Below are 22,486 nucleotides of genomic sequence, written 5' to 3' on the forward strand. Positions count from 1 at the left end.
CCCTTACTATTGATGTGTCCTTTTCTTCTGGTCTATTTTTGTTTACAAGGTGATTTTTTTTATGATATTGCTTTCTTTAGTTGATGTTATGTTTTTACTGTATTTATTGTTGTGCAGTGCCCTGGGTGCACTACATAATTACAACTATTATTAACAAATAAATTCATTGAACCTGTCAAAACTTTGTCAAAACTCTGAACTAGTGCTGTTAAACTGATTGAATACAAACTGAACCCAAACGGAATCTCATGATAGAGTGGAATGTTTCGTTGCTGCTTTGGAAGTGTCTGGTGATAAAGAAACTCTTTAAAATATTTATGAAGCTGCCCATGAATGTTATTAATGTTCTTAGTATGGTTTTACATATTTTCTTTGCACAAAACAGTGGTACTGTAAAGTTTATGGCTACATGATATAATACTTTTGACTTTAATGGATTGTCCCATTTATTAACAAAAGGTCTTGAGCATCAATAATAAGAAATCTGAAACACATTACATTGGTACATAAAGGGAAACACAAGTTTCCTATTGGTTCAGCTAAAATACATGTATGATTATACTGTTTCTGTTTTGTTACCTCTTTCTCCAAGTACTTCAATTTGTTTTCCTGACTAGTTTGCAATATTATAAACTCAGTGCATAGTGTGTAAAATACCACAGTTCCAGCTGCCATCTGCAGGATTGTATGAAAACAGGGGGCACAGTAAGTGCTACAGATTTATGGAGCAGGAGAGATCTGAAGTTTGTGAGTGTTTTGCTTGTGTAAGGCATGCAGGATCTCAGGTGTTGTGTCATCTCAGTAGCTGACTATGTGGGCACAAACGTCATCTCAAGGAATGGACAGATTCTGGTTATTGGCAGCCTCTTTATTTCACTTTCTGCTGCTGGCTTTGTCAATGAAGTGTCACTGATGTCCCCAGGAAATTTTGGAAAATCTTTTTTTATACAGAGACAGTTCATCAGATATTTCATCTAAGGATTGATCTGCAATGTGCTGAGTGTCCTGAGCTCCCACACCCTGCCTCAGCAAGCTACTTAAGCATGTGCAAATCTTTAAGGGTGAAATCTTGACTCTGTTGAAGTCAATGGGAGTTTTGCTTGGGGGCCCTGGGGCCAGGATTTACCCAATAGTACACAACTAGTCCCTTGCTGAATCAGGGCCAATTGAATACAATGGAAGTTGATGGCACTCAGAACCCTGTGGCATAAAGCCCATAACTTCTGTTTTTTATTTCCCTGTTTTGCAATATGAGGGACATGGACATGGAAACAGGCTCTCTGTTGCCTAAAAATCCTACTGTATGCATTACTTGTTCTATAATTGAGTTTATAATCCTCTCTGAAATCATGATCTCCACAGGACCTAAGGCTCCAAGCCTATAACCAGTTATGCACATGATTAAAGGTAAACATGGGCATGTTAGCAAGATACGGGGCCAAATTTTTGGTTTCACAGATAGGAAGGTTGTGACCTAGGTTGGGGAATAAACAAGAAGAGCAGATGAGCTTTTAAGAAACAAAGAGTCTGGTCCCCGATTCTCTTCTCTGTAGTTATTTATATTCATACAACTGTCAAAAGGACTTACAAACACACACACAAGGAACAATCAAATATATTCTGATTTCCTCTCAACAAATAATTTTAAGTAGCCTAGAATGTAAGCTCTCTGAGGCTGGAACTGTTCAATTGTTTACTTATCTATAAAGCACCTATCCCAATGGGACCCCAATTGTGACTGGGGTCAGTAGACACTGTTTTAATACAAATTAATAATAAACAGAATGTATTCCAGGAGCGCTTAATCAGTCTTTAAGGCTTGCAATATAAATGTTCTATGAATAATATATAGGATGAATTCAGACCTGGCGTAAGCACGTGCACTTATACTGACGTCAGTGAAGTTGGATCCCACTTATACTTGACCTGCATTTGAGCCAACATATTTTGCATTTCTCATTGTAAAGACAGATGTCCGCGGAAAACATATGCTATAGAAAACAAATTCAGTTTTTGTCCTATCACGTATCCATATCTTTGAAACCTTGTCTTTCCACGAAATCTTGACATTTCTAGAAGCTATAAAGTAGCTGAGATGGTCTTGTGTCACCTTTATGCAGAGAAAGCAACCACAGTCCACAAAAAGAATCATAGGGTTGGAAGGGACTGCAAGGATATAGTCTAAAAACATAATGAGATATTAACTCTTTTCCACCAGGTTCTGTCTCTGAACCTTGGAATCTTCTATTCCTACTATTATTACAACTCCTGCAATTTTATCATCTAATGATAGTTGGTGTTTTTCTTGAGGCCCTAGCTCCATGCGAATATGAGAATCTCAGCTTTAAAAAAACCCAATACGTTTCTAGCCCTGAGGGTTTCGGAGAAAAGCATGAAAATGTGACCCCAATGCACCTCAAAGGCAAATAAAAAGGCAATTTTAAAATATATTATTTTAAACCAATAACATGATTGTTGGAAGCTAGACTTGTGATTTTGAATACTTGTTTCTGGCAATACTTCCCTACTCCCTGAGGAAGCTGCTTATTTCATAGTTTCCTGGTTACTACTGAGCTCTATGCTGGGTTCACCATTTAATAGAACCCTTCTCCAGCCTGCTCTTCTGGTAACTGGTTCTTTAAATCTGGGAGCATTGAGCAGCTGCAGCCCAAGAATGGCCATTTTGTATCTGACTGATGCAGGCTGCACGTCCCTCCCTTTCTGTATGTAAGTACATTTAGATTCTTTTATTTCCCCCTTCTTCTTAAAGAAGGGGCACATCCTCAAAGCTATACATCTCCAGGTGAAAGCAACCATGGTAAAATGATTTGTCTCTGTAAATTATAACTCTGAGATCCTTCTCTCATTTTTGTTATGTGCTTTCATCTTTGAGACATTTGCTGCTGATGCACTGTGATGTTATTAAGTCTAACTGCTCTAAAGCTGTTACTGTGATATTATTCTTTATAAAAGCTCGGGTATTGATTCTACTACATGAGGGCAGCCTCCTCATTATATCAAGGTCCAGAGCTCTGCAGTTTGTACATACACCATGTTAAAACCCCCTGCAAAGGCAAAGTATGTTTGAGTTACTGAAGGCTCTACTAAACTGACAAAAGAAGTGCCAGTCAAAGGTAAGACTGATGTTTAGCCCTTCACTTGTGTTCTTGTGCCCACATGTAGGCAATGAATAGGTATAGATCCTATGTAACATCGGAATATGAGATTTTCTGCAAACTGCAGCAATACTTAATTACAACAGGGTGAATGAAGGAAAAAGTGTAATGGTTAGCTTTGAATTTCCCTGCTTCATTCTCATGTGTATCACCAGGTCACAGTGAGGGAGAGCTCCATCACACAACTGAGTCTATTTCCCCCACAAAGAGAAGACACTCCCTACTTAGCAGATACTAAAATAATACTTTCCAATCTCGAATTTATCCATCATGGTTGCTGTTACTTAAGCACAGTGTTCTGTGTGCTTCTATGTTTCCATTGGGTATGAGAGCTGCATCGATAGACTATATTGAGTTATTCTGCGTGGTGTTGTCCTATCATTGCAAATGCTTCCTGAAAACCTGGTAAATAACATTTTTTTAAAGTTCATTAATATATCTTGTGTACATCTTTCTTACACCTATAGTAAATGATCCATGGATTATCAATGAGAATATCACATACATATGTTAATCCCATGTGAAAGATATGTTGTATTAAAAATTAGCGTGCAAGCTTAATAGTTATTGTGCTAAAAGATGAGTCTGACTTTGGAAATAAAGGATGTCTTATTCATATAACCACGCATGAAGAAACACCAGGCTTTATCTACACGTATATTGTGATTATTTAATTATAATAATTCTGCAATTTACTGCTGGACTAAGAATATTAGGTTAGGGTTTTAGTGTTATGGGTTTCTTTTAAAACTTCTTATTATGTATGGTATGTTCAGGATTGAGTTTTGAATATTATGGCTGATTAGTTGCATGAAGGTAGGAGTTCAAATGAAAATTAAATAGTAGGGGGTAGCCTGAACATAGGCCTAAAGAGAAAGGGGACACACAAACATGCCTGGGAGAATCAACCTCAATGAATACATTATATGTAGATATTGTTTAAACTGATCCATCAGCAGTTTACACTCTAGAATAATTTGGGGCCTGATTCTGCAGCCGCTGCCATTAATATTAATGACAATCCTGCATGTGGAACAGCTCTGGAATAAAGCTGTTATTAGTATATGTCTATCCAGACACACACACTCCTACCCTCAAAGTGGTAATACAACTTGCTAGATATTCTGAGCTTTAAACAAGGTACAATTATATCAACATCTATAACTTACTTTTTGAATTTGCTCATTATTCCAGTTTCATTTTTCTTGATATCATGTACCATCTTTTGAAGCTGCCTGTAAGATATTGGACAAAACATCATGAAAATCATATAGTGAGGCTGATAAGGCTATTTTTTTTAAAGTATTACAATTATTTTCCTTTCAGTGTAATTGACACATCAAAAAGAGTTTGTTCACTATTAAGTATTTCACTTGCTACAATCACTTGTACATATGCAATATTTTTCCACCTTTCAACAGAACGCTTTGGCAAGCTCTGCATTTGGGGAAAGAAAGATTATCTTTCTAGAGCAGAGGTGGGCAATCTACGGCCCGTGGGCCACATCCGGCCCGCGGGACCATCCTGCCCGGCCCCCGAGCTCCTGGCCCAGGAGGCTACCCCCGGCCCCTCCCCTGCTGTTCCCCCTCCCCCGCAGCCTCAGCTCGCTCGCTCCGCCACCTGCGCAATGCTCTGGGTGGCACAGCTGCAGAGCCTGGCCTGACCTGGTGCTCCAGGCAGCACGGTAAGGGGGCAGGGAGCAGGGGGGGCGTTGGATAGAGGGCAGGGGAGTTCGGGGTGATGGTCAGGGGGCAGAGGTGTGGATAGGGGTTGGCGTGGTCGGGGGAGGAACAGGGGGTTGAATGGGGGCAGGGGTCCTGGGGGGGGGCAGTCAGGAAGGAGGGGGGGTTGGATGGTGCAGCGGGGGCAGTCAGGAGTAGGGGTTCTGGGGGCAGTCGGGACAGGGAGAAGATGTGGTTGGATGGGGCAGTGGGAGTCCGGGGGCGGTCAGGGGACAGGGAGCATGTGTGTGTGGGTGGAGCAGGGGTCCCAGAGGGGCCATCGGGGAACAGGGGGGGTTAGATGGGGCAGGAGTCCCAGGGGGGCAGATAGGAGGTGGGGCCGGGCCACGACCTCCTCCCCTAACCAGCCCTCCATACAATTTATGAAACCCGATGTGGCCCTCAGGCCAAAAAGTTTTCCCACCCCTGTTCTAGAGCCCAAAGATTGGTGAAGTTTAAACAACATTCTAAGTCCAAGCAAACGGCTGAAGCAGCAAAGCAATCAAGATGCATCACTGCCTAGATTAAAGTGAAAAACTTGAATCTGTTATGCAATGTTTTCAGAAAATGGATTGACAGTTTTCTATACGTGTGGTGGGAATGCTCTCTGGTTTCTAATCTATATGAATCATTTAGATCAGTGCTTCTCAATCTCCTCCATACCACGCTCCCCATGTTACAACAGAAAAACAATTTTTTTCCAATCCTGCCTTCTATCTCATCTAACAGTTGCCTTGTGTAGTCATGACTAGAGCTGGGCAAATAATTGATTTTTTTTCTGGTTGCAAGCAGTCTCTTCTCCCCACCCATTATTTTTATGTGACCCAAACTGAATCAGAAAATTCCTGACAAATGTCGGCAAATCAAAAAAGTCCAATTCGGGTTAAAAAAAATTGTTCAACCTCAGAACATTTTGTTTCTGAGCATTTTGAAAGGGCTAGAATCATAAAATGGGTGGAGGAGTAGGTGGGGGTCCCCCTTATTTAGCCCAGTGGTTAGGGCACTCATTCAGGATGTGGGACGCCCAGTTTCAATTCCCCCCCCCCTGTCTGATATGGAGCAATTGGGTCTTCCACCTCCAAACAGAGTACCCTAACCACAGGGCTAGAGAGTATTCTAAGCCAGGTCTCTCTTCTTTTAATAATAATAATAATAATTAATAATATATGGAGATATACCTATCTCATAGAACTGGAAGGGACCTTGAAAGGTCATCGAGTCCAGCCCCCTGCCTTTGAAGCTGTTCCATTTTGTATAAAATACTTGAATAGTCTTTGGAGCAGGGCCTTTAACTGGGTGACCCCCACCCAGAAGAGTGCGATAACCACCAGGCTACAGAGCCATTTTCACTCTCTCTCTCTCTCTGCTGCTCTGTCAGGAAGAGGGGGAATCTAGACCTGAATCCCCCACATGCTGGTTGAATGTCCAACTACTATCTAAAAGATATAAATGGGGACCACCATCCCCTCTTTCTCCTCTAGCTATTTTGTGAATGGTGCCAAAGTCAAGAAAAAAAATTGCCAAAGCTATTTGTGAAATTCATGTCAAATGTTTCAGCTTGACCAAAACTGCATTTTTTGAGAATAAAAGATTTGTTCAAAAATCTTCACCCTACTCTAGTCATGACTGTTAGGCTGAGAGCCCATGATCTAGACTATGGTTACATGATCTGATATTTAGGGCTAAAGCCAATTTATCTGAATGTCAGTTAGTGCCATTGGCTTCAGGAGGAATACTCCTGTGAGTAAGGTAATTTGAGTACCACTTAAATGAAATAAAGCTGAGTTCTTAACAAAAAAAAAAAAAAAAATGATTTAGGTACCCCAGGTGACTCCAATGACACAAAGTAACCTCTTTGTAAACATACTCATTTTATAAGGAAAAATGAGTTAAAATTTTAATACGGAGAGCACAGCCTAATACAAACTTCTACAGAGAGATCATTTTATTTAGTTTTCTTTGTTTTCTCCTCAGGATACTCTAAGAGAAAAATTGAACTATACTAGATGAAATCTTCACATCAAATCATGACTAACAGGAAGAATAAATGTGATTTTAAAAAATGGTCTTTTTGAAAGCCTGCCTACAATCATTAGAAATTATCTCATTCTATATTTTATTTTCACTTTGTTATATTTCCAAAGGAGGAGAAGTCCATTAGGAAGTTGTTGGAGGATTTGCCTACATAGACCAGTAAAATCCTCAAGCTACTGTATGTTTTTAGAATCTTAATAATCTGAAAGTCTTAATGCACAGAAGTATTGAAGGGGCAGAGTGATAGGTGAGACTTGCCAAAACAAAACGTAACTTCCAGCTTCACTATCCTCAGTAATTTTGGGTGTCTCTTTAAATTAATTTAAATGATTTTCAAAGGAAATTGGAATTATTTGAGAATCAATAAAACCAAATTGGAAAATAATGTAATTTGCCTAGCAGGTGTATAATTATGTATGTATGGGCCTGAAATCAATAGCTCAGGCCCTGAGTTTATGTGTGTAATTAGCATGTGCATTGTGTAGTGGTTAGAGCACAGGACTTAGGTTTATTGAGTTTTCTACCAAGCTCTGCCACTGATTAGAAGTGACTTTCAAATGAGTGACAGCCAATTTTTCTGTGCTTTCATTTCCTTATCTGTGAAACGAGAATACTCCTACTTATGGTACTTGTTTAACAGGAATGTTCAGAGGCTTAATTGAATAATATTGTTTAAACACTTTGGGATTTTTGGGTGGAAAGCACTATAAAAGAGCAAGTTTTATTTGTATATTAAGGCTCTCTTGATAACTAAACAGAGACCCTAAACTTCTTTCCACTGAAGACAATAGGAACTGTTAGCTTAATTTCCAAAGTGCTGAACACCCATGTGTTTAGGTACTTTAAATATGGCCGCAGGTGGCTAATATAGGCATACGTTCCACCATGCGTCTGAGACAGGATAGTGGTTTAGATGGACTTGAGGTCTGATCCAGCATGGCAATTCCTATGTTCCTAAATCTTTACCTTAATTTTTATTCTTACTTCTTTTTAGAACCTAATTCATACTGGCTTTTTAGGTTTTCATTTGAACAGAAAATCCGTGGAATAATCCTCCTGCCATCTAATCACATTTAAAACATAATAATATAAATGATAGGTGTTAAAACAGCAACCATTATAGAAACTAGTAATGGGTGAACCTCAAAAGTTTGGATTCTTATCTGAATAAATCAGTTCATTTGGATTTACAAAAGTAGGCTCCACATCTCACAAGAACAGACTCTTTTGTGAGGCTTTGATAAATTCAGCTTCTGGTCAGGCTTGAAACACCATAAATAGCCATTTTTGTAGAGTTTTGGCATTTCTGCTTCCAGTCCCAGCCTGAATCTGTCAGCCCAGGTCCTCAAAGGTATTTAGGTGCCTCGTTCTCATTGAAATTAGTGGGAGTTAGACACCTAAATATCTTTGAGGAATCTGGGCTGATGTGTCTGTAAATGAAAAGTAATAGGGAATAAAAATAATCAGAAGAGAATTAAATGGCTTAGTTAGTGTGCAACATGTGCTTGTGTTCTCGCCAAACAGGTTTGCCAGCCCTTAATCAGAATTGCGGTTGGGCATCAGGTATTAAGGTTAGGGTTAGGTAGATCATGCACTTAGATCTAATAATAAGAATTTCTTCTACAAGCTGGGGTCTCATCAGTTGGAAGTGACAGAGGAGGAGAGTGACCTGGGTCTGTGGGTTGATCACAGGTCATCTATGAGCTACCACCAGGGTGAGGAGGCTGTGAAAAAGACATCCATGTATCACAGTTGCATCAGGCAAGGCATTTCCAGTAGAGACATAAGTATTAATGCCATTGTACAAGGCATTGGTAAAACCTCATTTGGAATACTGTGTACAATTCTGGTCACTCATCTTCAAGAAAGATGAATTCAAACTGGAACAGGTGTTGAGAAGAACTACTAGATAGGATGATCAGGGGAATGGACGGCCTATCTTATGGCACGAGACTGGAATAGCTATGCTTGTTTAGCCTAGCAAAAAGAAGGCTGAAAGGGGATATGGTTTCTTTCTATAAATACATCAGGGAGGGTGAAGAGTTATTTAAACTAAAGGACAATGTTGGTGCCCGAACAAATAAACTGGCCAGGAACAAATTCAGGCTGGAAATTAGAAGATTTCTAAGCATCAGAGGAGTGAGGTTCTGAAACAGCTTCCCAATAGGAGGTGTGGGGGCAAACAATGTAATTAGTTTTAGGAAAGAGCTGGACAAACTTATGAGTGCAACTTGTGATGATAGGGGGTAAGGCTCAGCAGCCCTCGGTCTCACTTCTGGTTTATGTTTTATGTTCCTATAAGCTCATGCTTGAGGGCTTCAGCTGGTCACCTGGTAGGGTCAGAAAGGGATTTTTTTTCTCTCCCCTCTCCCCCGTGTATTCCGATGTGATGTGAGCATGAGTGTATGTATTTGTGTGTTTTGTCTCCTTCTTTTGACATATCAGAGATGTCTATGACTGGAGATGGGAGACTGGACAGAGTGCTCTGAGGTGTCACTGAGCATTCTCTCTCTCAGGTGCTTGGCTGGCTGGTTCTTGCTCACATGCTTAGGGTCTAACTGATCACCATATGAGGGGTTGGGAAGGAATTCTCCTCCAAGTCAGGTTGGCAGTAACCTTGGCTTTTTCTTGCCTTCCTCTGGATCATGTGGGAGCAGGTCACTTGCCAGGATTATTCGGGTATATCACACTTGATAATTTCCCTGCCATTGCTGGAGACCTCAGGCACTAGTGCACCTTGGTCCCTTCTATTCTTTACCAATGGCACACAACAGTCTAGTGTCCTCTGGGCTGTCATATTTTGGTCTAATTTCAGGTGCTGGGTTTGGTGCGCAGGTGCTTGGTGGTGTTGATGGCCTGTGATATACAGGAGGTCAGACTAAATGATCTGGTGGTCCCTTCTTGCCTTAAGCTATATGATTCTTGATGAACACTGAATCCCTTTGTTCAGCTCTGATTGGAGCTATGTTATTTAGAACCAGGCTTACCAACAAACAAAAAAACAAAAAAAAGAGAGAAACAGTGGCAGGGCTTCTGTGCCTGTCAATGTAACTTTTTACATCTGGAAATGTTTGTGAGAATTATGTAGCTGATTTAGGATTCAATCAAAAGCCCACTGACTTCAGTGCACATTGGATCAGACCCTGGGACTATGGTGGTTCTTAATCTATGAGCTTCTTTTGTAAAGCGTTTGGATTTCTGCTTTCTGCCAAAAAGATGTTTTACATTCCACAAGCTGGGGGGGAATACTCCTCAAAGATTCTTCACAGATTGATCCCTTTGTCTCCACTCCCCTTTTTGTACATATTTCACAGTGCCTCATGTGCTTGGGGTAGCTACCCAATTAATCCATCCAAAGGATAGCCCAGATCACATGCCCTGGCATAGTGGCAGGATTGATTCTGTATTCCTTATAATTTTCCTGATAAATGGATATTCTTGAGCTTCTCCAGTGAGAACTATTGTGCATCTTTAGATTGTAGGCATCTTGAAGGCAGAGGCTTTGTATCTCCACTGTACTCCACTCTGGTTCCATGGCCCGCTGAGGATATCAGTGGGTAGCTCCTCCATGGTGACATAAGCACATGTTTGTACCTGGCATGGTTCACAAACTCCTCTGACACCAGTTCTTTCTGTGGTGAGAGGGAGTCTCTGGGGCACATCTAGGGTTACAGCTCCTCTTCCAGCTCCTTCAGAACCTTTTACTAAGGTTCTGGCTGCACTTCTCCCTGCATCCCCTAATTCATGCACACCCCACCCGTGGCCCCACAAAGTCGCAAGACTACTTGTTAGCCTCCTCCTGGGGCTGGCCAAGAGCCCGTCCTTCACACCAGGACGAGGAAGTGGGATGGGTGGGGGGACTTCTGTCAGTGGGGGGCCTAATTTCAGTCCCTTGTCTGATCACACCTCTGACAGAGTTCCTCTGGGCATTGTCCACTGATTCCTTAGACACTTGGAGGAGCAATGGGTGCTGTCGGGGGTTCTCTGCAAGGTGTTCCCCTCTGGATACCAACTTTTAACCTTCATTCCTGTCCCTGTTTTTTCATTTGTTGTCTTCAGAACTGACTTGCAGCCTGGGTCCAATGACTCCTCCCCCTCAGTGGAGGAGATGGACATCTAGCTTTGGGCAGGCCTAGATCCGTTTGTCCCAGTACTTGAAAATAGTACACTTATAGGAAATAGGTGTAAGAATGATCATAGGAAGGGGGGCATTTTCCTTGAATGTTTGGGCAAGGACTATGTGCACACAAAAAGTATTTTTGAAAACCAGTGTCTTTAATGTCCTACAATTTTTCCTGTATATTTGTTTCTAAAAGAAGTGATAAGTAACCCATTTTCTGTATCCTCAACACAGCAGGGTTGTTCTTTCGAAATGGTTGGTGAGAGGAAAACCAGGATGTATATGGCACAGATTGGAAATGCTGATGATTGCAAATGCAGTAGATCAAGAAAGAAGAACTTGTCTGTGCTCTGTAAGGCCTGGTCTACGCTGGGGAGTGGGGGTGGGGGCGAGCTAAGTCGGTCTAAGTTACGCAACTTCAGCTACGAAAACAGCGTAGCTGAAGTTGACGTATTTAGAGCTACTTACCGTGGTATCTTCACTGAGGTAGGTCAACTGCTGACAGTCCCCCGTCGACTCCGCCTACGCTTCTCGCTCCGGTGGAGTACCGGAGTTGACGGTAGAGTGCTTGGCAGTTGATTTATTGCGTCTTCACTAGACGCAATAAGTTGACCCCCGCTGGATCGATTGCTCCGAGGTAAGTGTAGACATGCCCTAAATGTCTGACTGTGCCTAAGGACTAGCTGGCTGCCCCATAGATGGCTGAGCATGGGATGAGTGTATGTAAAATAGAAAGGAAATGATTTATCTTATGCTAGGGTGACCATACATCCTGTCTTGGCCATAACAGTCCCTTTTTTAAGCCCTGTCCTGGCTGTCCTGATTTAATTGGCAAAAATGGGGTGCGGAGGAACATGCGGTGTGTGTGTGTGTGTGTGTGTGTGTGTGTGTGTGGGTAACGCCAGCTCCGTGCAGGGGTGGAGGCAGGGCTCAGGCGAGCAGCGATGCCAGCCCCAGCCTCGCATGGGGGGGGGAGGGGGTGAGCAGCAATGCCAGCCCCAGCCTCGAAGGGGGGATGGGGTTGGGGGGGAAGGGCTCAGGCAAGCGGCTTGGGCATGCCCTGCAGGGGTATGGGCGGGGGGGGCTCAGGCTAGCCCCACATGGTGTCCTATTTTTCCTTGGAGAAATATGGTCACCCTATCTTGTGCTCATCATAATTCTTTCATGTGACACGTTAGTTACTCAAAGAGCATGTTTAAAGATCAGCAAACAACTTTACAAAGTGTGTTTATATGCTTTCAACTACGATTTTCAATTACACCAGGTTGAGAGAGAGAGAGAAAAGTCTATTTTATTTTCAGTGAGATCTATGTAATAAGGAGATTCTCTCTCCAGACACATGAAAGATTGATCCTGTATCTATCAATATTATATGTTTGTGAGGACATTATAACAATTATGCTTAGAGAGAGTGGGGCTTGGGTGAGTTTCTGAGCAGTTGTTCTTTAAGAAATCCTCTAGCTGTGTGCAGAGTTTTAGTAGTGTTGTAGGAGAATCCATACTCTGAGCAGAGATGAAGTCAGAATTGGGTGTGGTGCTAATAATATAAACAATTTTAAGCACAATGCCAACAGCAAAGACAGTGAGGGGAGTGGTGGCAATGAAACTAAACAAAGCTCTAGAAGTTGGAAATGAATTGCTGACCCAGGAAGTTGTATAGATGTCTTACAGGCATACAGCTTTCTGTCTATCTAGAGTATTGGGGGAATTCCAGGAATAAGGGCTGCCTGCCCCCTAGAACTTCTGCCATCTGCAGTTCTTGCTAAATTGTCTTTTGCACCTCAGGAAAGAGTTCCAGCCTTAAACTAGGCAAAAGGAGAAACACTCAACTAAGTTTGTGCTAGAGACCCAGATTTTCCAGTTATCAAGGACTCCACACTGGAGAGGGTTTGCTCTGGCAGCAGCATTAGGAACCTGTTAAAGGCAAAAAGGGAACCTATGGAAGCAGTAGTGAGTTGGGTTTAAATCTATAAACTATCAAGTGACCTATGTCCTCTGACTCCTAAATTCAGTCATGCCTGTAATTTAACAGCAATGACTTTAACTCATTCAAATTAACACCACAAATAAAATAAAGTTACAACTAAACAAGTTAGCAAAGTGAGTGGATCCCTTAATTACTAATTAGCATATTTTCATTCTTGGGTTCAGTTGCCATCACATCTCCATCTGTAACTGCTTCTAGCTGACAAGGCTCCTCTGAATTCTGGATCTAGAATGTTCCCTAGCTTAAGCATACAATAACCACCCACAGTCACTTTAAAATGTCATACACCACACAACAGGTCTGGCCCTCATTTGGGTTCTCTGAGTGACCACTTATTTTTTCAAATAGACAACCAATAATATATTTGTTTTGGGTGGAGGAGGCAGATCCCATAATTTGGAACATGAGGTAAGGCCCCCCAGAAACCTTGTGCACTGCTGATTCAGTTGTGCCAGTTAGGCAGAGCCTGGCATTGTGGTCGCTCATAGAGACACTGCCCTACTGGGAGCTGTGCAAGTAATTCTCCAGAAGTCTACCCAGAGCTCTCTGGCGTGCAAGGGAAGTGTTCAGGAGGTCATAGCCTCCTAGTGCACAAGATCATTCCATGAGCTGCTGTGGAATGTGCTAGTTTTTGCATTAGAGCAATGAGAATTTGTATTTAACAATTATATATTATATTCAAACATGACATAACACAAAAATCAAAGCTGCCACTAACTGATCTCCCCTCTGTAGTCCAGAATCCTGCTCCAAATGGAGGATGGCCTCTACACATGGAGAAGGTGGTGCCAGAGCCCCTTTTTGGGGTGATACACATGGAAAGAGGAGTGCCTTCATTCCCCCTTGGTGTATTGTGACAGGATGTGCAGAGGAGGCCTCTTATATGCTCCCTCAGCTCTCCATAAGAGCGCACCACAATCTTGTGTTCTGTGATAGCAAATGCTTCCTCTGATAGTGGGCTCAGTGGGAACTTTGAATAAGAAGGGATATTTAATAAATTCAAGTTGGGAATTACAGCTTGACACTGTCATAGCCATAAAGGTACTATAGAAAATGTTACATGGAAAACAGAAAAAAAGGGAAAATATAAAGGAAGCAGAAGGGGAAAAAACGTATGTCACAGGAACATTTTAAAGAAATCAAACAGACAACTGTACTGTAGCCATGGAAACTTAAATACAGAGACTGAAATGTGAAATGATGCAAAAGAAAACACACATCCAGCCCTCTCTGTTATTGTTAATCATGGTGACACTCTCTCTCATACACACACACACATTCCAAAATAGTTTCCCCCACCTGGTATTTATCTGTTTATTTTGATTGGTTTCTCTATTAGCTTTGTAATTTTATAAACAGGTCTGCAAGCAAGAAGTTAAGGAAGAGGTTTATTGTTTCTGGACAAAGGTGCAGAGCAAGGCTCGCCATGAATAAAGCTTGCAAGCTCTGAAGAGGGTTTGTAAATGTGCTGCCTGATGCTTAGAAAAGTTTAAAAATCTCTCCTCTCTCCACCTTCAGAAACTTAAATAATGGAATAATGATTTACCGTCTTTGTCTGAGTATGTGCAGTTTAAAATAGTTGTCAGGAGCTGCGCTCTCTAGAAGTGCTCTGTTTTTAGTGTAATATTTCTGAGTATTATCTTCATCTATCTTTCTTTTAAACAAGGATGCAAAGTCCTTATTACTTGCCTGTTTTCAGTTTCTAAAGCAATCCCATTTTAAAAGGATAGAAGTGTGTAAATTAATCATCAAACACCATCTTCCCCCTCCCACCCCATTCCTGCAATTCAATATTAGCCAAGGCCTTGGCTACACTGGCGCTGTACAGCGCTGCAACTTGCTGTGCTCAGGGGTGTGAAAAAAAAACCCTGAGTGCAGCGAGTACAGCGCTGTAAAGCGCGAGTGAAATCAGAGGCTGCAGTGCTGCACGCTCACTCGCAGTGCTGCAAGCTATTCCCCTCGAAGAGGTGGAGTACTTACAGCGCTGCAAGAGAGCTCCCGCAACGCTGGCGGCGCGACTACACTCGCGCTTCACAGCGCTGCCGCGGCAGCGCTGGGAAGTCCTGAGTGTAGCCAAGGCCCAAGTTAAACTTTCCATATATATCTGACACCAGTTTCTCTCTGCTTTACTTCAAGTGCACCAAGTCTCCCCATGAATGGAATTTTTTGGAAGTTACAAGCCTCTGAATATCTCTTCCTCCAATTTTGATACAATAGTGTACCTACTTTAACATATCCAGAACAGGAAACGTGGACTGTCGTTTGCCTCATTTTGGATTCAGGTTGCTGTTATCCCACTATTCCATTGTGATCCCAGTGTGTGACTTTCAAAGATTGCCAGAATGTTGGCATATATATCAAGTGTGCATATGAAACTGGTTTCATATTTTATAAGACCTATGTTATTCCTTTGAAGATATCTGAAAGCTGTGAATAAATAAAATAGAGTTTTGATTGACTTCTAGGGAGAAATCAATTCCAAGCACCAAGCACGTTTTCAACCCTTAAGACAGGGCAGGCAGAACTAACCATATTTCTTTCCTCCACTTCTCTAAAGGGATAAACCAAAGGAAGTGGAAGAATATCCTTTTTTCCTCAATCTGATTTTTAAAATTTTTTTAATCCACGAGACTTATTTTGCTGATTTTTCAATAATTACTCCATCTGAAGACTAAAAGCAGAATTAGATTTAGAGCAGGTGTTTGTTTACATAGTACACAGTGATCCAGAAATAATAAATATTTAGCCTATTTTCCATCTCTGTGTGTCCTCTAGGTACTCTTGACAACAAAGATGTCATTCTTTCCTTTCTGTAAGGGAAGGTTTACTTTGCATAGGCAGAGTGCATTAAAATCTGTGGCAGAGTCAAAGGCGGTATAAATTACACCTTTGCTGTAAATTAGTCCAAAAATGGAATTAAGTGTTGAGTGGAAATTAACTAGTGGTGTGATATGGAATTCTACAGTGGGAATGGTGCAAACTGAGACAACCACCTTTCTTGGGTTTAATAGACCAATATATTATATGTACAAACAGTATATTATATCTGTAATAACTTTGTGTTTATATTTTATGCTGTGACGGGTTGGAGCACAGAATCCCCCTTGGGAGCTGCCACCTGATGTACCAAGACTACCCCTGCTCCTGTTTTCCCTAACAGCTCAGGACTCTAGCACCCTGTCTTACTGAGCCAGACACTCCCGTCTGCTCCAACACAGACCCAGGGTCTGAATAACTTGCCCCAAAGCTGCAGGTTTACCTGAAAACAGCTCACAGAAGTGTGCTTGTCTTTGGCTCTCAGATGCCCAACACCCAAAGGGGTCTAAACCCAAATAAATCCATTTTACCCTGTATAAAGTTTATACGGGATAAACTCATAGATTGTTCGCCCTCTATAATGCTGATAGAGAGATATGCACAGTTGTTTGCTCCCCCAGGTATTAATACATACTGTGAGTTAATTACTAAGTAGAAAGTGATTTTATTAAATACAGAAAGTAGGATTTAAGTGGTTCCAAGTAGTGACAGACAGAACAAAGTAAGTCACCAAGCAAAATAAAATAAAATGTGCAAATCTATGTCTAATCAAACTGAATACAGATAATCTCACCCTCAGAGATGCTTCAGTACGATTTTTCTCAGACTGGACACCTTCCAGGCCAGGGCACAATTCTTTCCCCTGGTATAGCTCTTGTTCCAGCTCAGGTGATAGCTAGGGGATTCTTCATGATGGCTTCTTCCCCTCCTTGTTCTCTTCCACCCCTTTATATATCTTTTGCATAAGTGGGAACCCTTTGTCCCGCTGGGTTTCCACCCCCCCTACACACACACTGGAAAAGAACCAGGTTAAGGATGGATTCCAGGTCAGGTGACATGATCAAATGTCACTGCAAGACTTCATTGCCTACTTGCTAGCACACACATATATAGGAAGACTCACAGGTAAACACAGCCATCTGCAGACAATGGTCCTGGTTAATGGGAGTCATCAAGAGTCCAAACCACTATTAATGGCTCACACTTTGCATAATTACAATAGGCCCTCAGAGTTGTATTTCATATTTCTAGTTTTAGATACAAGAGTGGTACATTGATACAAATAGGATGATCACACTCAGTAGATTATAAGGTTTGTAATGACATCTTACAAGAGACCTTTTGCATGAAGCATGTTCCAGTTACATTATATGCACTTATTATCAGGTTTTTATAAAACTATTCCAGTTACATTATATCCACTTCTTATTATGTTTTTATAAAACCATATAGACTGCACAACGTCACATATGCAATAGAACGTTTCTGTCTCTCTGGTCTTGATGGGGGTGATAGGTATGCTTTCTCTTATCTGTGTTTACAGTCTTGGGGTCCTCTGGTGCCTCTTCTGGATGCCCAAAGAGAGGGATGACCAAGCAACCTTTCTGGTCCTTTTGCTTGGCAAGCAGTATACAACCTTTACTTTTAGATTTGGACCCTTCACTCAGCCTGTTCTCATCCTGCCATATAAGGAGCCTGAAATGAACTGGCATTCATAAAATTTGGACATACAGCCTGGATTCAGAACTGCATGGATTCTGCTACCAGTGGACCTCCTGCAATCGTGGAGGAAGGGGATTCATTTCAATGTTCGTTTCATAAGTTGATAGATTTTTAATGTCCAGAGGAATTTCACCACTTGATTCCTGCATCAAGCCTGATAACTTGCAGCGGAGCTGTTTTTGATTATAGTGTTCACTGCTACATTGTAAAGCATGCTGATAGGTGAGAAAGGTGATATATAGCAGTCAGTAATAATAGATGGGGAGGTTTTTGTTTTGTATATTTTGAAAATTTGGGCTCTAGTTTCAGCATGATGACAAGTTAAGAGGTAATGCCAATACCATCAAATATGGTCAACAGCTAATGGTGTCTTGCTGCTAACGTGACACTGAAACTTCATTTTCAAACAGGAAAACATTGGTCTCTTGTGCCAATGCTATATTACAGTGCCATGAATAAGAGCTAGTTATTATTTTCATTTTTATTATGTACACCAAGTAACTGATGCAGTTGTAATCATTTCATCTGTGGATGTAACAATTTGAGATACTTGTTGTCCTGATCCTGGTTTTCTATGTTTTGATTGATTGATTTGGCAGACAGACCTTTTCTATGCATCAGTCAGTCAGTAAATAGCTGATCCATAACTGCAGGGTTTTTTTTTTATGACGCCTATTGTATTCTTCTGAATAGTTTTTCATTTGGATGCTTTGAAGCCAATGGCATTAACAGTCACCTTAAAACAAATATTATACACATCCAAACTCACTGAGCTCTAGGCCTATACAAATTACAAACCCACTAAAATCCTGAAGGGGATGTCAGAGAAGGGATAATGGGTTCCAAAGAGTTTTTATTGCTCTTCAAAGGGAAGTATGAAATCACTGGAGGGAAACCAATAAAGAAAATGCATAGTGTGGCATCAGGGAATTATAACCCATTGAGTCTGACATCACTATTAATCCAGATCTTAGAGGAATTTTTGAAAGATGAGATAACATTCCTACAGGCACGTGGGCTGAAACCACTATCTTTCTCCATTAAAGATGATGCAAAGAGCAAACTAACTGATGGAAATAATCTGTATTTTGTATATTTTATGTGTCAGTTGTGTACAGAAGAATGAAGGACTAGTATCATAGGTTTGAGATTAGCATACAGTGGACAGTTACATGGCAAGTCCCTTGTATAGATTTTCCACTGCACCTCAGATCTGACTTGTTTTTCTATTCCCTGGACATCTGTTGAGCAGCAACTAAAAATCTATCCTGAATTGTCTGATGGTCTTGGCCCTGATTCAGCAAGAGCCTTATATATCTAAGAAACAAATACTTAGCCCTGGTCTACACTAGGGGGAGGGATCGAGCTAAGTTACGCATCTTCAGCTACGTGAATAACGTAGCTGAAGTCAACATACTTAGATCTACTTACCGCGGTCTCTTCACTGCAGTAAGTCGACAGCTGATGCTCTCCCATCGACTCTGCCTGCGCCTCTCGCCGAGCTGGAGTACAGGAATCGATGGGAGAGCGCTCGGGGGTTGATTTATCATGTCTAGACTAGACATGATAAATCAATCCCTGCTGCATCGATTGCTGCCTGCCGATCTGGCGAGTAGTGTAAACATACCCTTAGATGAAGTTTAGGTATTGTTTTGTCTTTTATGGTCTGCTCCCTCTCAGTCTCTCAGATGGATTCTCCATCTTATTCTTCAAAGCAACACTTTCCTGTCACACTGCTTTGAACTGGGAGTAGATTAGCATTTTCTTTGGTCTTTCACCCTTTAGCAACGGAAGTGTCGCAACTAACTGCCTTTGCATACATGTTGCACAGTAAGATCATGCTAGATAAGATCTATCTATACCAGTACTGTGACCTATTGCAGACAATAGTCCTGAACCCCAGGTATGTGAACTCGTTCACCACTTCAAGTTCATAGTTGTTGATCTTGATGGAGGTTGCTTCCTCAACTCCTTGGCACATTATATTCATCTTTTTTTAAGCTTATAGTAAGCCCGAAGTCTTGGAAGGCTTTGGAAAAACTGTCCATAAGGCTTTAAAGATGAGCTTCTGTGTGGACTGTCACTGCTGTGTTATCAGCAAAGAGGAGGTGTTGGATAAGGCCCTCCTGAGTATTGGTTTTAGAGCTGTCTTGCAAGATTGAACAGCTTTTGTCATAAATATAAAGGGAAGGGTAACAACCTTTATGTATGCAGTAACATAAAATCCCTCCTGGCCAGAAGTATAGAATCACTTACCTGTAAGGGGTTAATCAGTTCAATTAACCTAGTTGGCACTGAAAGAAGATAATTTCAAATCTCGGGGGCGGGGGTGGGAGGGGAGTTTTGTTTGTGCTCTTTTTGTTGGTTCCCTCCAAAGAGAGAGAACAAGCAGGTAAACTAGCTCCTAAAAAGATCCTGAAATGATACATCTAAAATTACAGAAATTGTAAGTAATAGCAAGGAAATGTGTTAGATTATCTTTTGTTTTAGCTTGTGAATTTTCCCTATGCTAAGAGGTAGTTTTATTCCTGTTTTTTGTAACTGTAAAGTTGAGTCCAGAGGGGAGTCCTCTGTGTTTTAAATCTTTCATTACCTTTTAAAGTTACCTTCCATCCTGATTTTGCAAGTGTGCTGCATTTACTGTTTTCTTTATAATAAAGTTCTTCTTTTAAGAATCTGATTTTTAGTGTCCTAGAAAAAAAGGGTCTGGTCTGTACTTTTATTAAAGGCAATTGGTTGGTATATTATTCTCAAGCCTCCCCAGGAAAGGGGATGAAGGGGTTTGGGGGAATATTTTGGAGAAATAGGGACTCCAAGTGGTCTTTTTCCTAAATCTTTGCTTAAATCACTTGGTGGTGGCAGCAATACCATCCAAGGAGAAGGAAAGGATTTGTGTCTTGGGGAAGTTTTTAACCTAAGCTGGTACTTATAAGCTTTCATGTGGGTCCCCACATCTGTACCTCAGAGTTCCAAGTGGGGAAGGAACCTTGACAGCTTTCCATCAGATCTTGTGTGAAAGTAGATTCCCTCAGTTGAGGAACTAAAAGCTTGTTTCAGCAGCAGAGAGAAGATGATCCAAAACAGAGTTCGGGCAAATACACAACCTTGCTTAACTCCACTACGAATCTGGAAAGCTTCAGAGACTCAGCTGTCATATTGGACTGTGTTGTACATGTTTTCATGTAAGGATTGAATCATGCTTAAGAGCTTGGGGGGACATCCAGTCTTTTCTAGAAGTGTGAATAGTCCACTTCTACTGACAAAGTCAAAAGCCTTTGTGAGATCAATGAAGGTTATGTAGAGGGGCTTTTTTTGTTCTCTGCATTTCTCTTGTAATTGTCTCAGCAAGAAGATCATGTTGATAGCAAACATTTCAGTTCTGAAGCCACACTGTAATTCAGGATAGATTCTGTCTGCAAGGGTCTGAAGTCTGTTCAGGACAACTTGGGCAAAGGCTTTTCCCATAATACTAAGAAGGGAAATGCCATGATAGTTGTTGCAGTTGCTCCTGTCACCCTTGTTTTTATAGAGTATGAGGATGTTGGCCTCTTTCATTTCTTCTGGTACTTCGCCTCCTTTCCAGCACAGATAGAGCAACTCGTGAAGATGTTGCAGTCGAATAGGTTTTCCGCATTTTATGACCTCAGATGGTATGCAGTCTTTTCTGGGGGCCTTTTCATCAGGGAGGCCATCTATGGGAAGGCTAAGCTCCTCAACAGTTGGTTTATCGTCAAGTTGGTTCATAACAAGCAGGCTTTTGATGGCACTGATGGCTGCATCCCTAATAATATTTTTCACGAGAGTAAAGCTCAGAGTAGTGTTCTACCCAGAGATTCATCTGCTTGGTGCGGTCATTGATTGTTTCCCCTGTTGTTGATTTCAATGGGGCTGTCTTCTTTACGTTGGACCCAAGGCTTTCTTGATCCCATCGTACATGTTTCTAATGTTGCTTGCATCAGCTCTTACCTGGATGCTTTCACATAAGTGCAGCCAATAGTTATTGGCACAGCATAGAGCAGTTTGTTGTACCTTGGTTCTTGTCACTCTCAATGCTTGTAAGTTTTTTTTCATTTGGGTCTCTCTTGTAGTTGGTTTGGGCTGTGCGTTTGGCCTCTATGACTGGTGTCAACACAATGGAATATGCGTCAAACCAGTCATTGGTCTTGTTTTCCTTCTTCCCAAAGACTGATAGAACTGCATCCTAGATTGTGTTCTTCAGTTGCTCTCACTTCAGCTTGGTGCTTGTGGCACAATAACTGGTGTCAAGGGCTTGTTATAGTATGTTCTTGTACTGCTGTGACTTTTTTTGGTCTGCTATGGCACTGATGTTAATACGAGGACATCCTTTTACTTTAGATCTATGTATTTTCTTTGGTTTAAGTCAGACCTTGCTGCATACCACAGAGTGGTCTGTGTCGCATTCAGCACTTCGATAACTATGGGTAATGAGGACGATGTTAAGATTGGTATGCCTTGCGATGATAAGATCCAGTTGGTGCAGGTGGCCAGATCTGGGATGTTTCCAAAATACTGTGTGTTGCGGCTTTGTCTGGAAGAGTGAGTTTGTTACACAAAGGTCATAATAGGAACAAAATTCTAGCAGTCTCTGTTTCCATTTATCGTACTAGTTCTGTTTTGATCAAGACAGTTGGTCCATACTTTATGAACAGTTCCCACCCTTGCATTGAAGTCCCCTAGCAGGAAAACATATTCGTGTTTTGGAATCTTGCTGATGGTCATGTTCAATTGGTCATAGAACTGCCCCTTGAAGATGAGGAGAGTGTTAGGGCATACACACTCACAAGATTGGCTGGGCCCTCAGTTGTAAACGAGCATAGTGCCAAAATTCTCTTGGATCCATTTGTAGGCGGCTCAGTCATCCCCAGTTGATAGCAAATTCCACTCCGTG

General features: G+C 41.5%; 1 protein-coding gene across 19 annotated transcripts in view; it reads right to left on the reverse strand.

Moving 5' to 3' along the window:
* The window catches only part of BLNK (B cell linker), a 139,303-nt gene that overhangs the window by 35,338 nt on the left and 81,479 nt on the right, over positions 1-22,486 (reverse strand). For all 19 annotated transcript variants that reach the window (XM_024101223.3, XM_065552101.1, XM_024101216.3 and 16 more), the window contains one exon: positions 4,346-4,411. In XM_024101223.3, the coding sequence (XP_023956991.2) occupies positions 4,346-4,411 (66 nt within the window). The remainder of the gene's footprint in view (positions 1-4,345; positions 4,412-22,486) is intronic.

The sequence above is a fragment of the Chrysemys picta genome, chromosome 7 (genome assembly GCF_011386835.1).
Source record: "Chrysemys picta bellii isolate R12L10 chromosome 7, ASM1138683v2, whole genome shotgun sequence".
Classification (NCBI taxonomy): domain Eukaryota; kingdom Metazoa; phylum Chordata; order Testudines; family Emydidae; genus Chrysemys; species Chrysemys picta.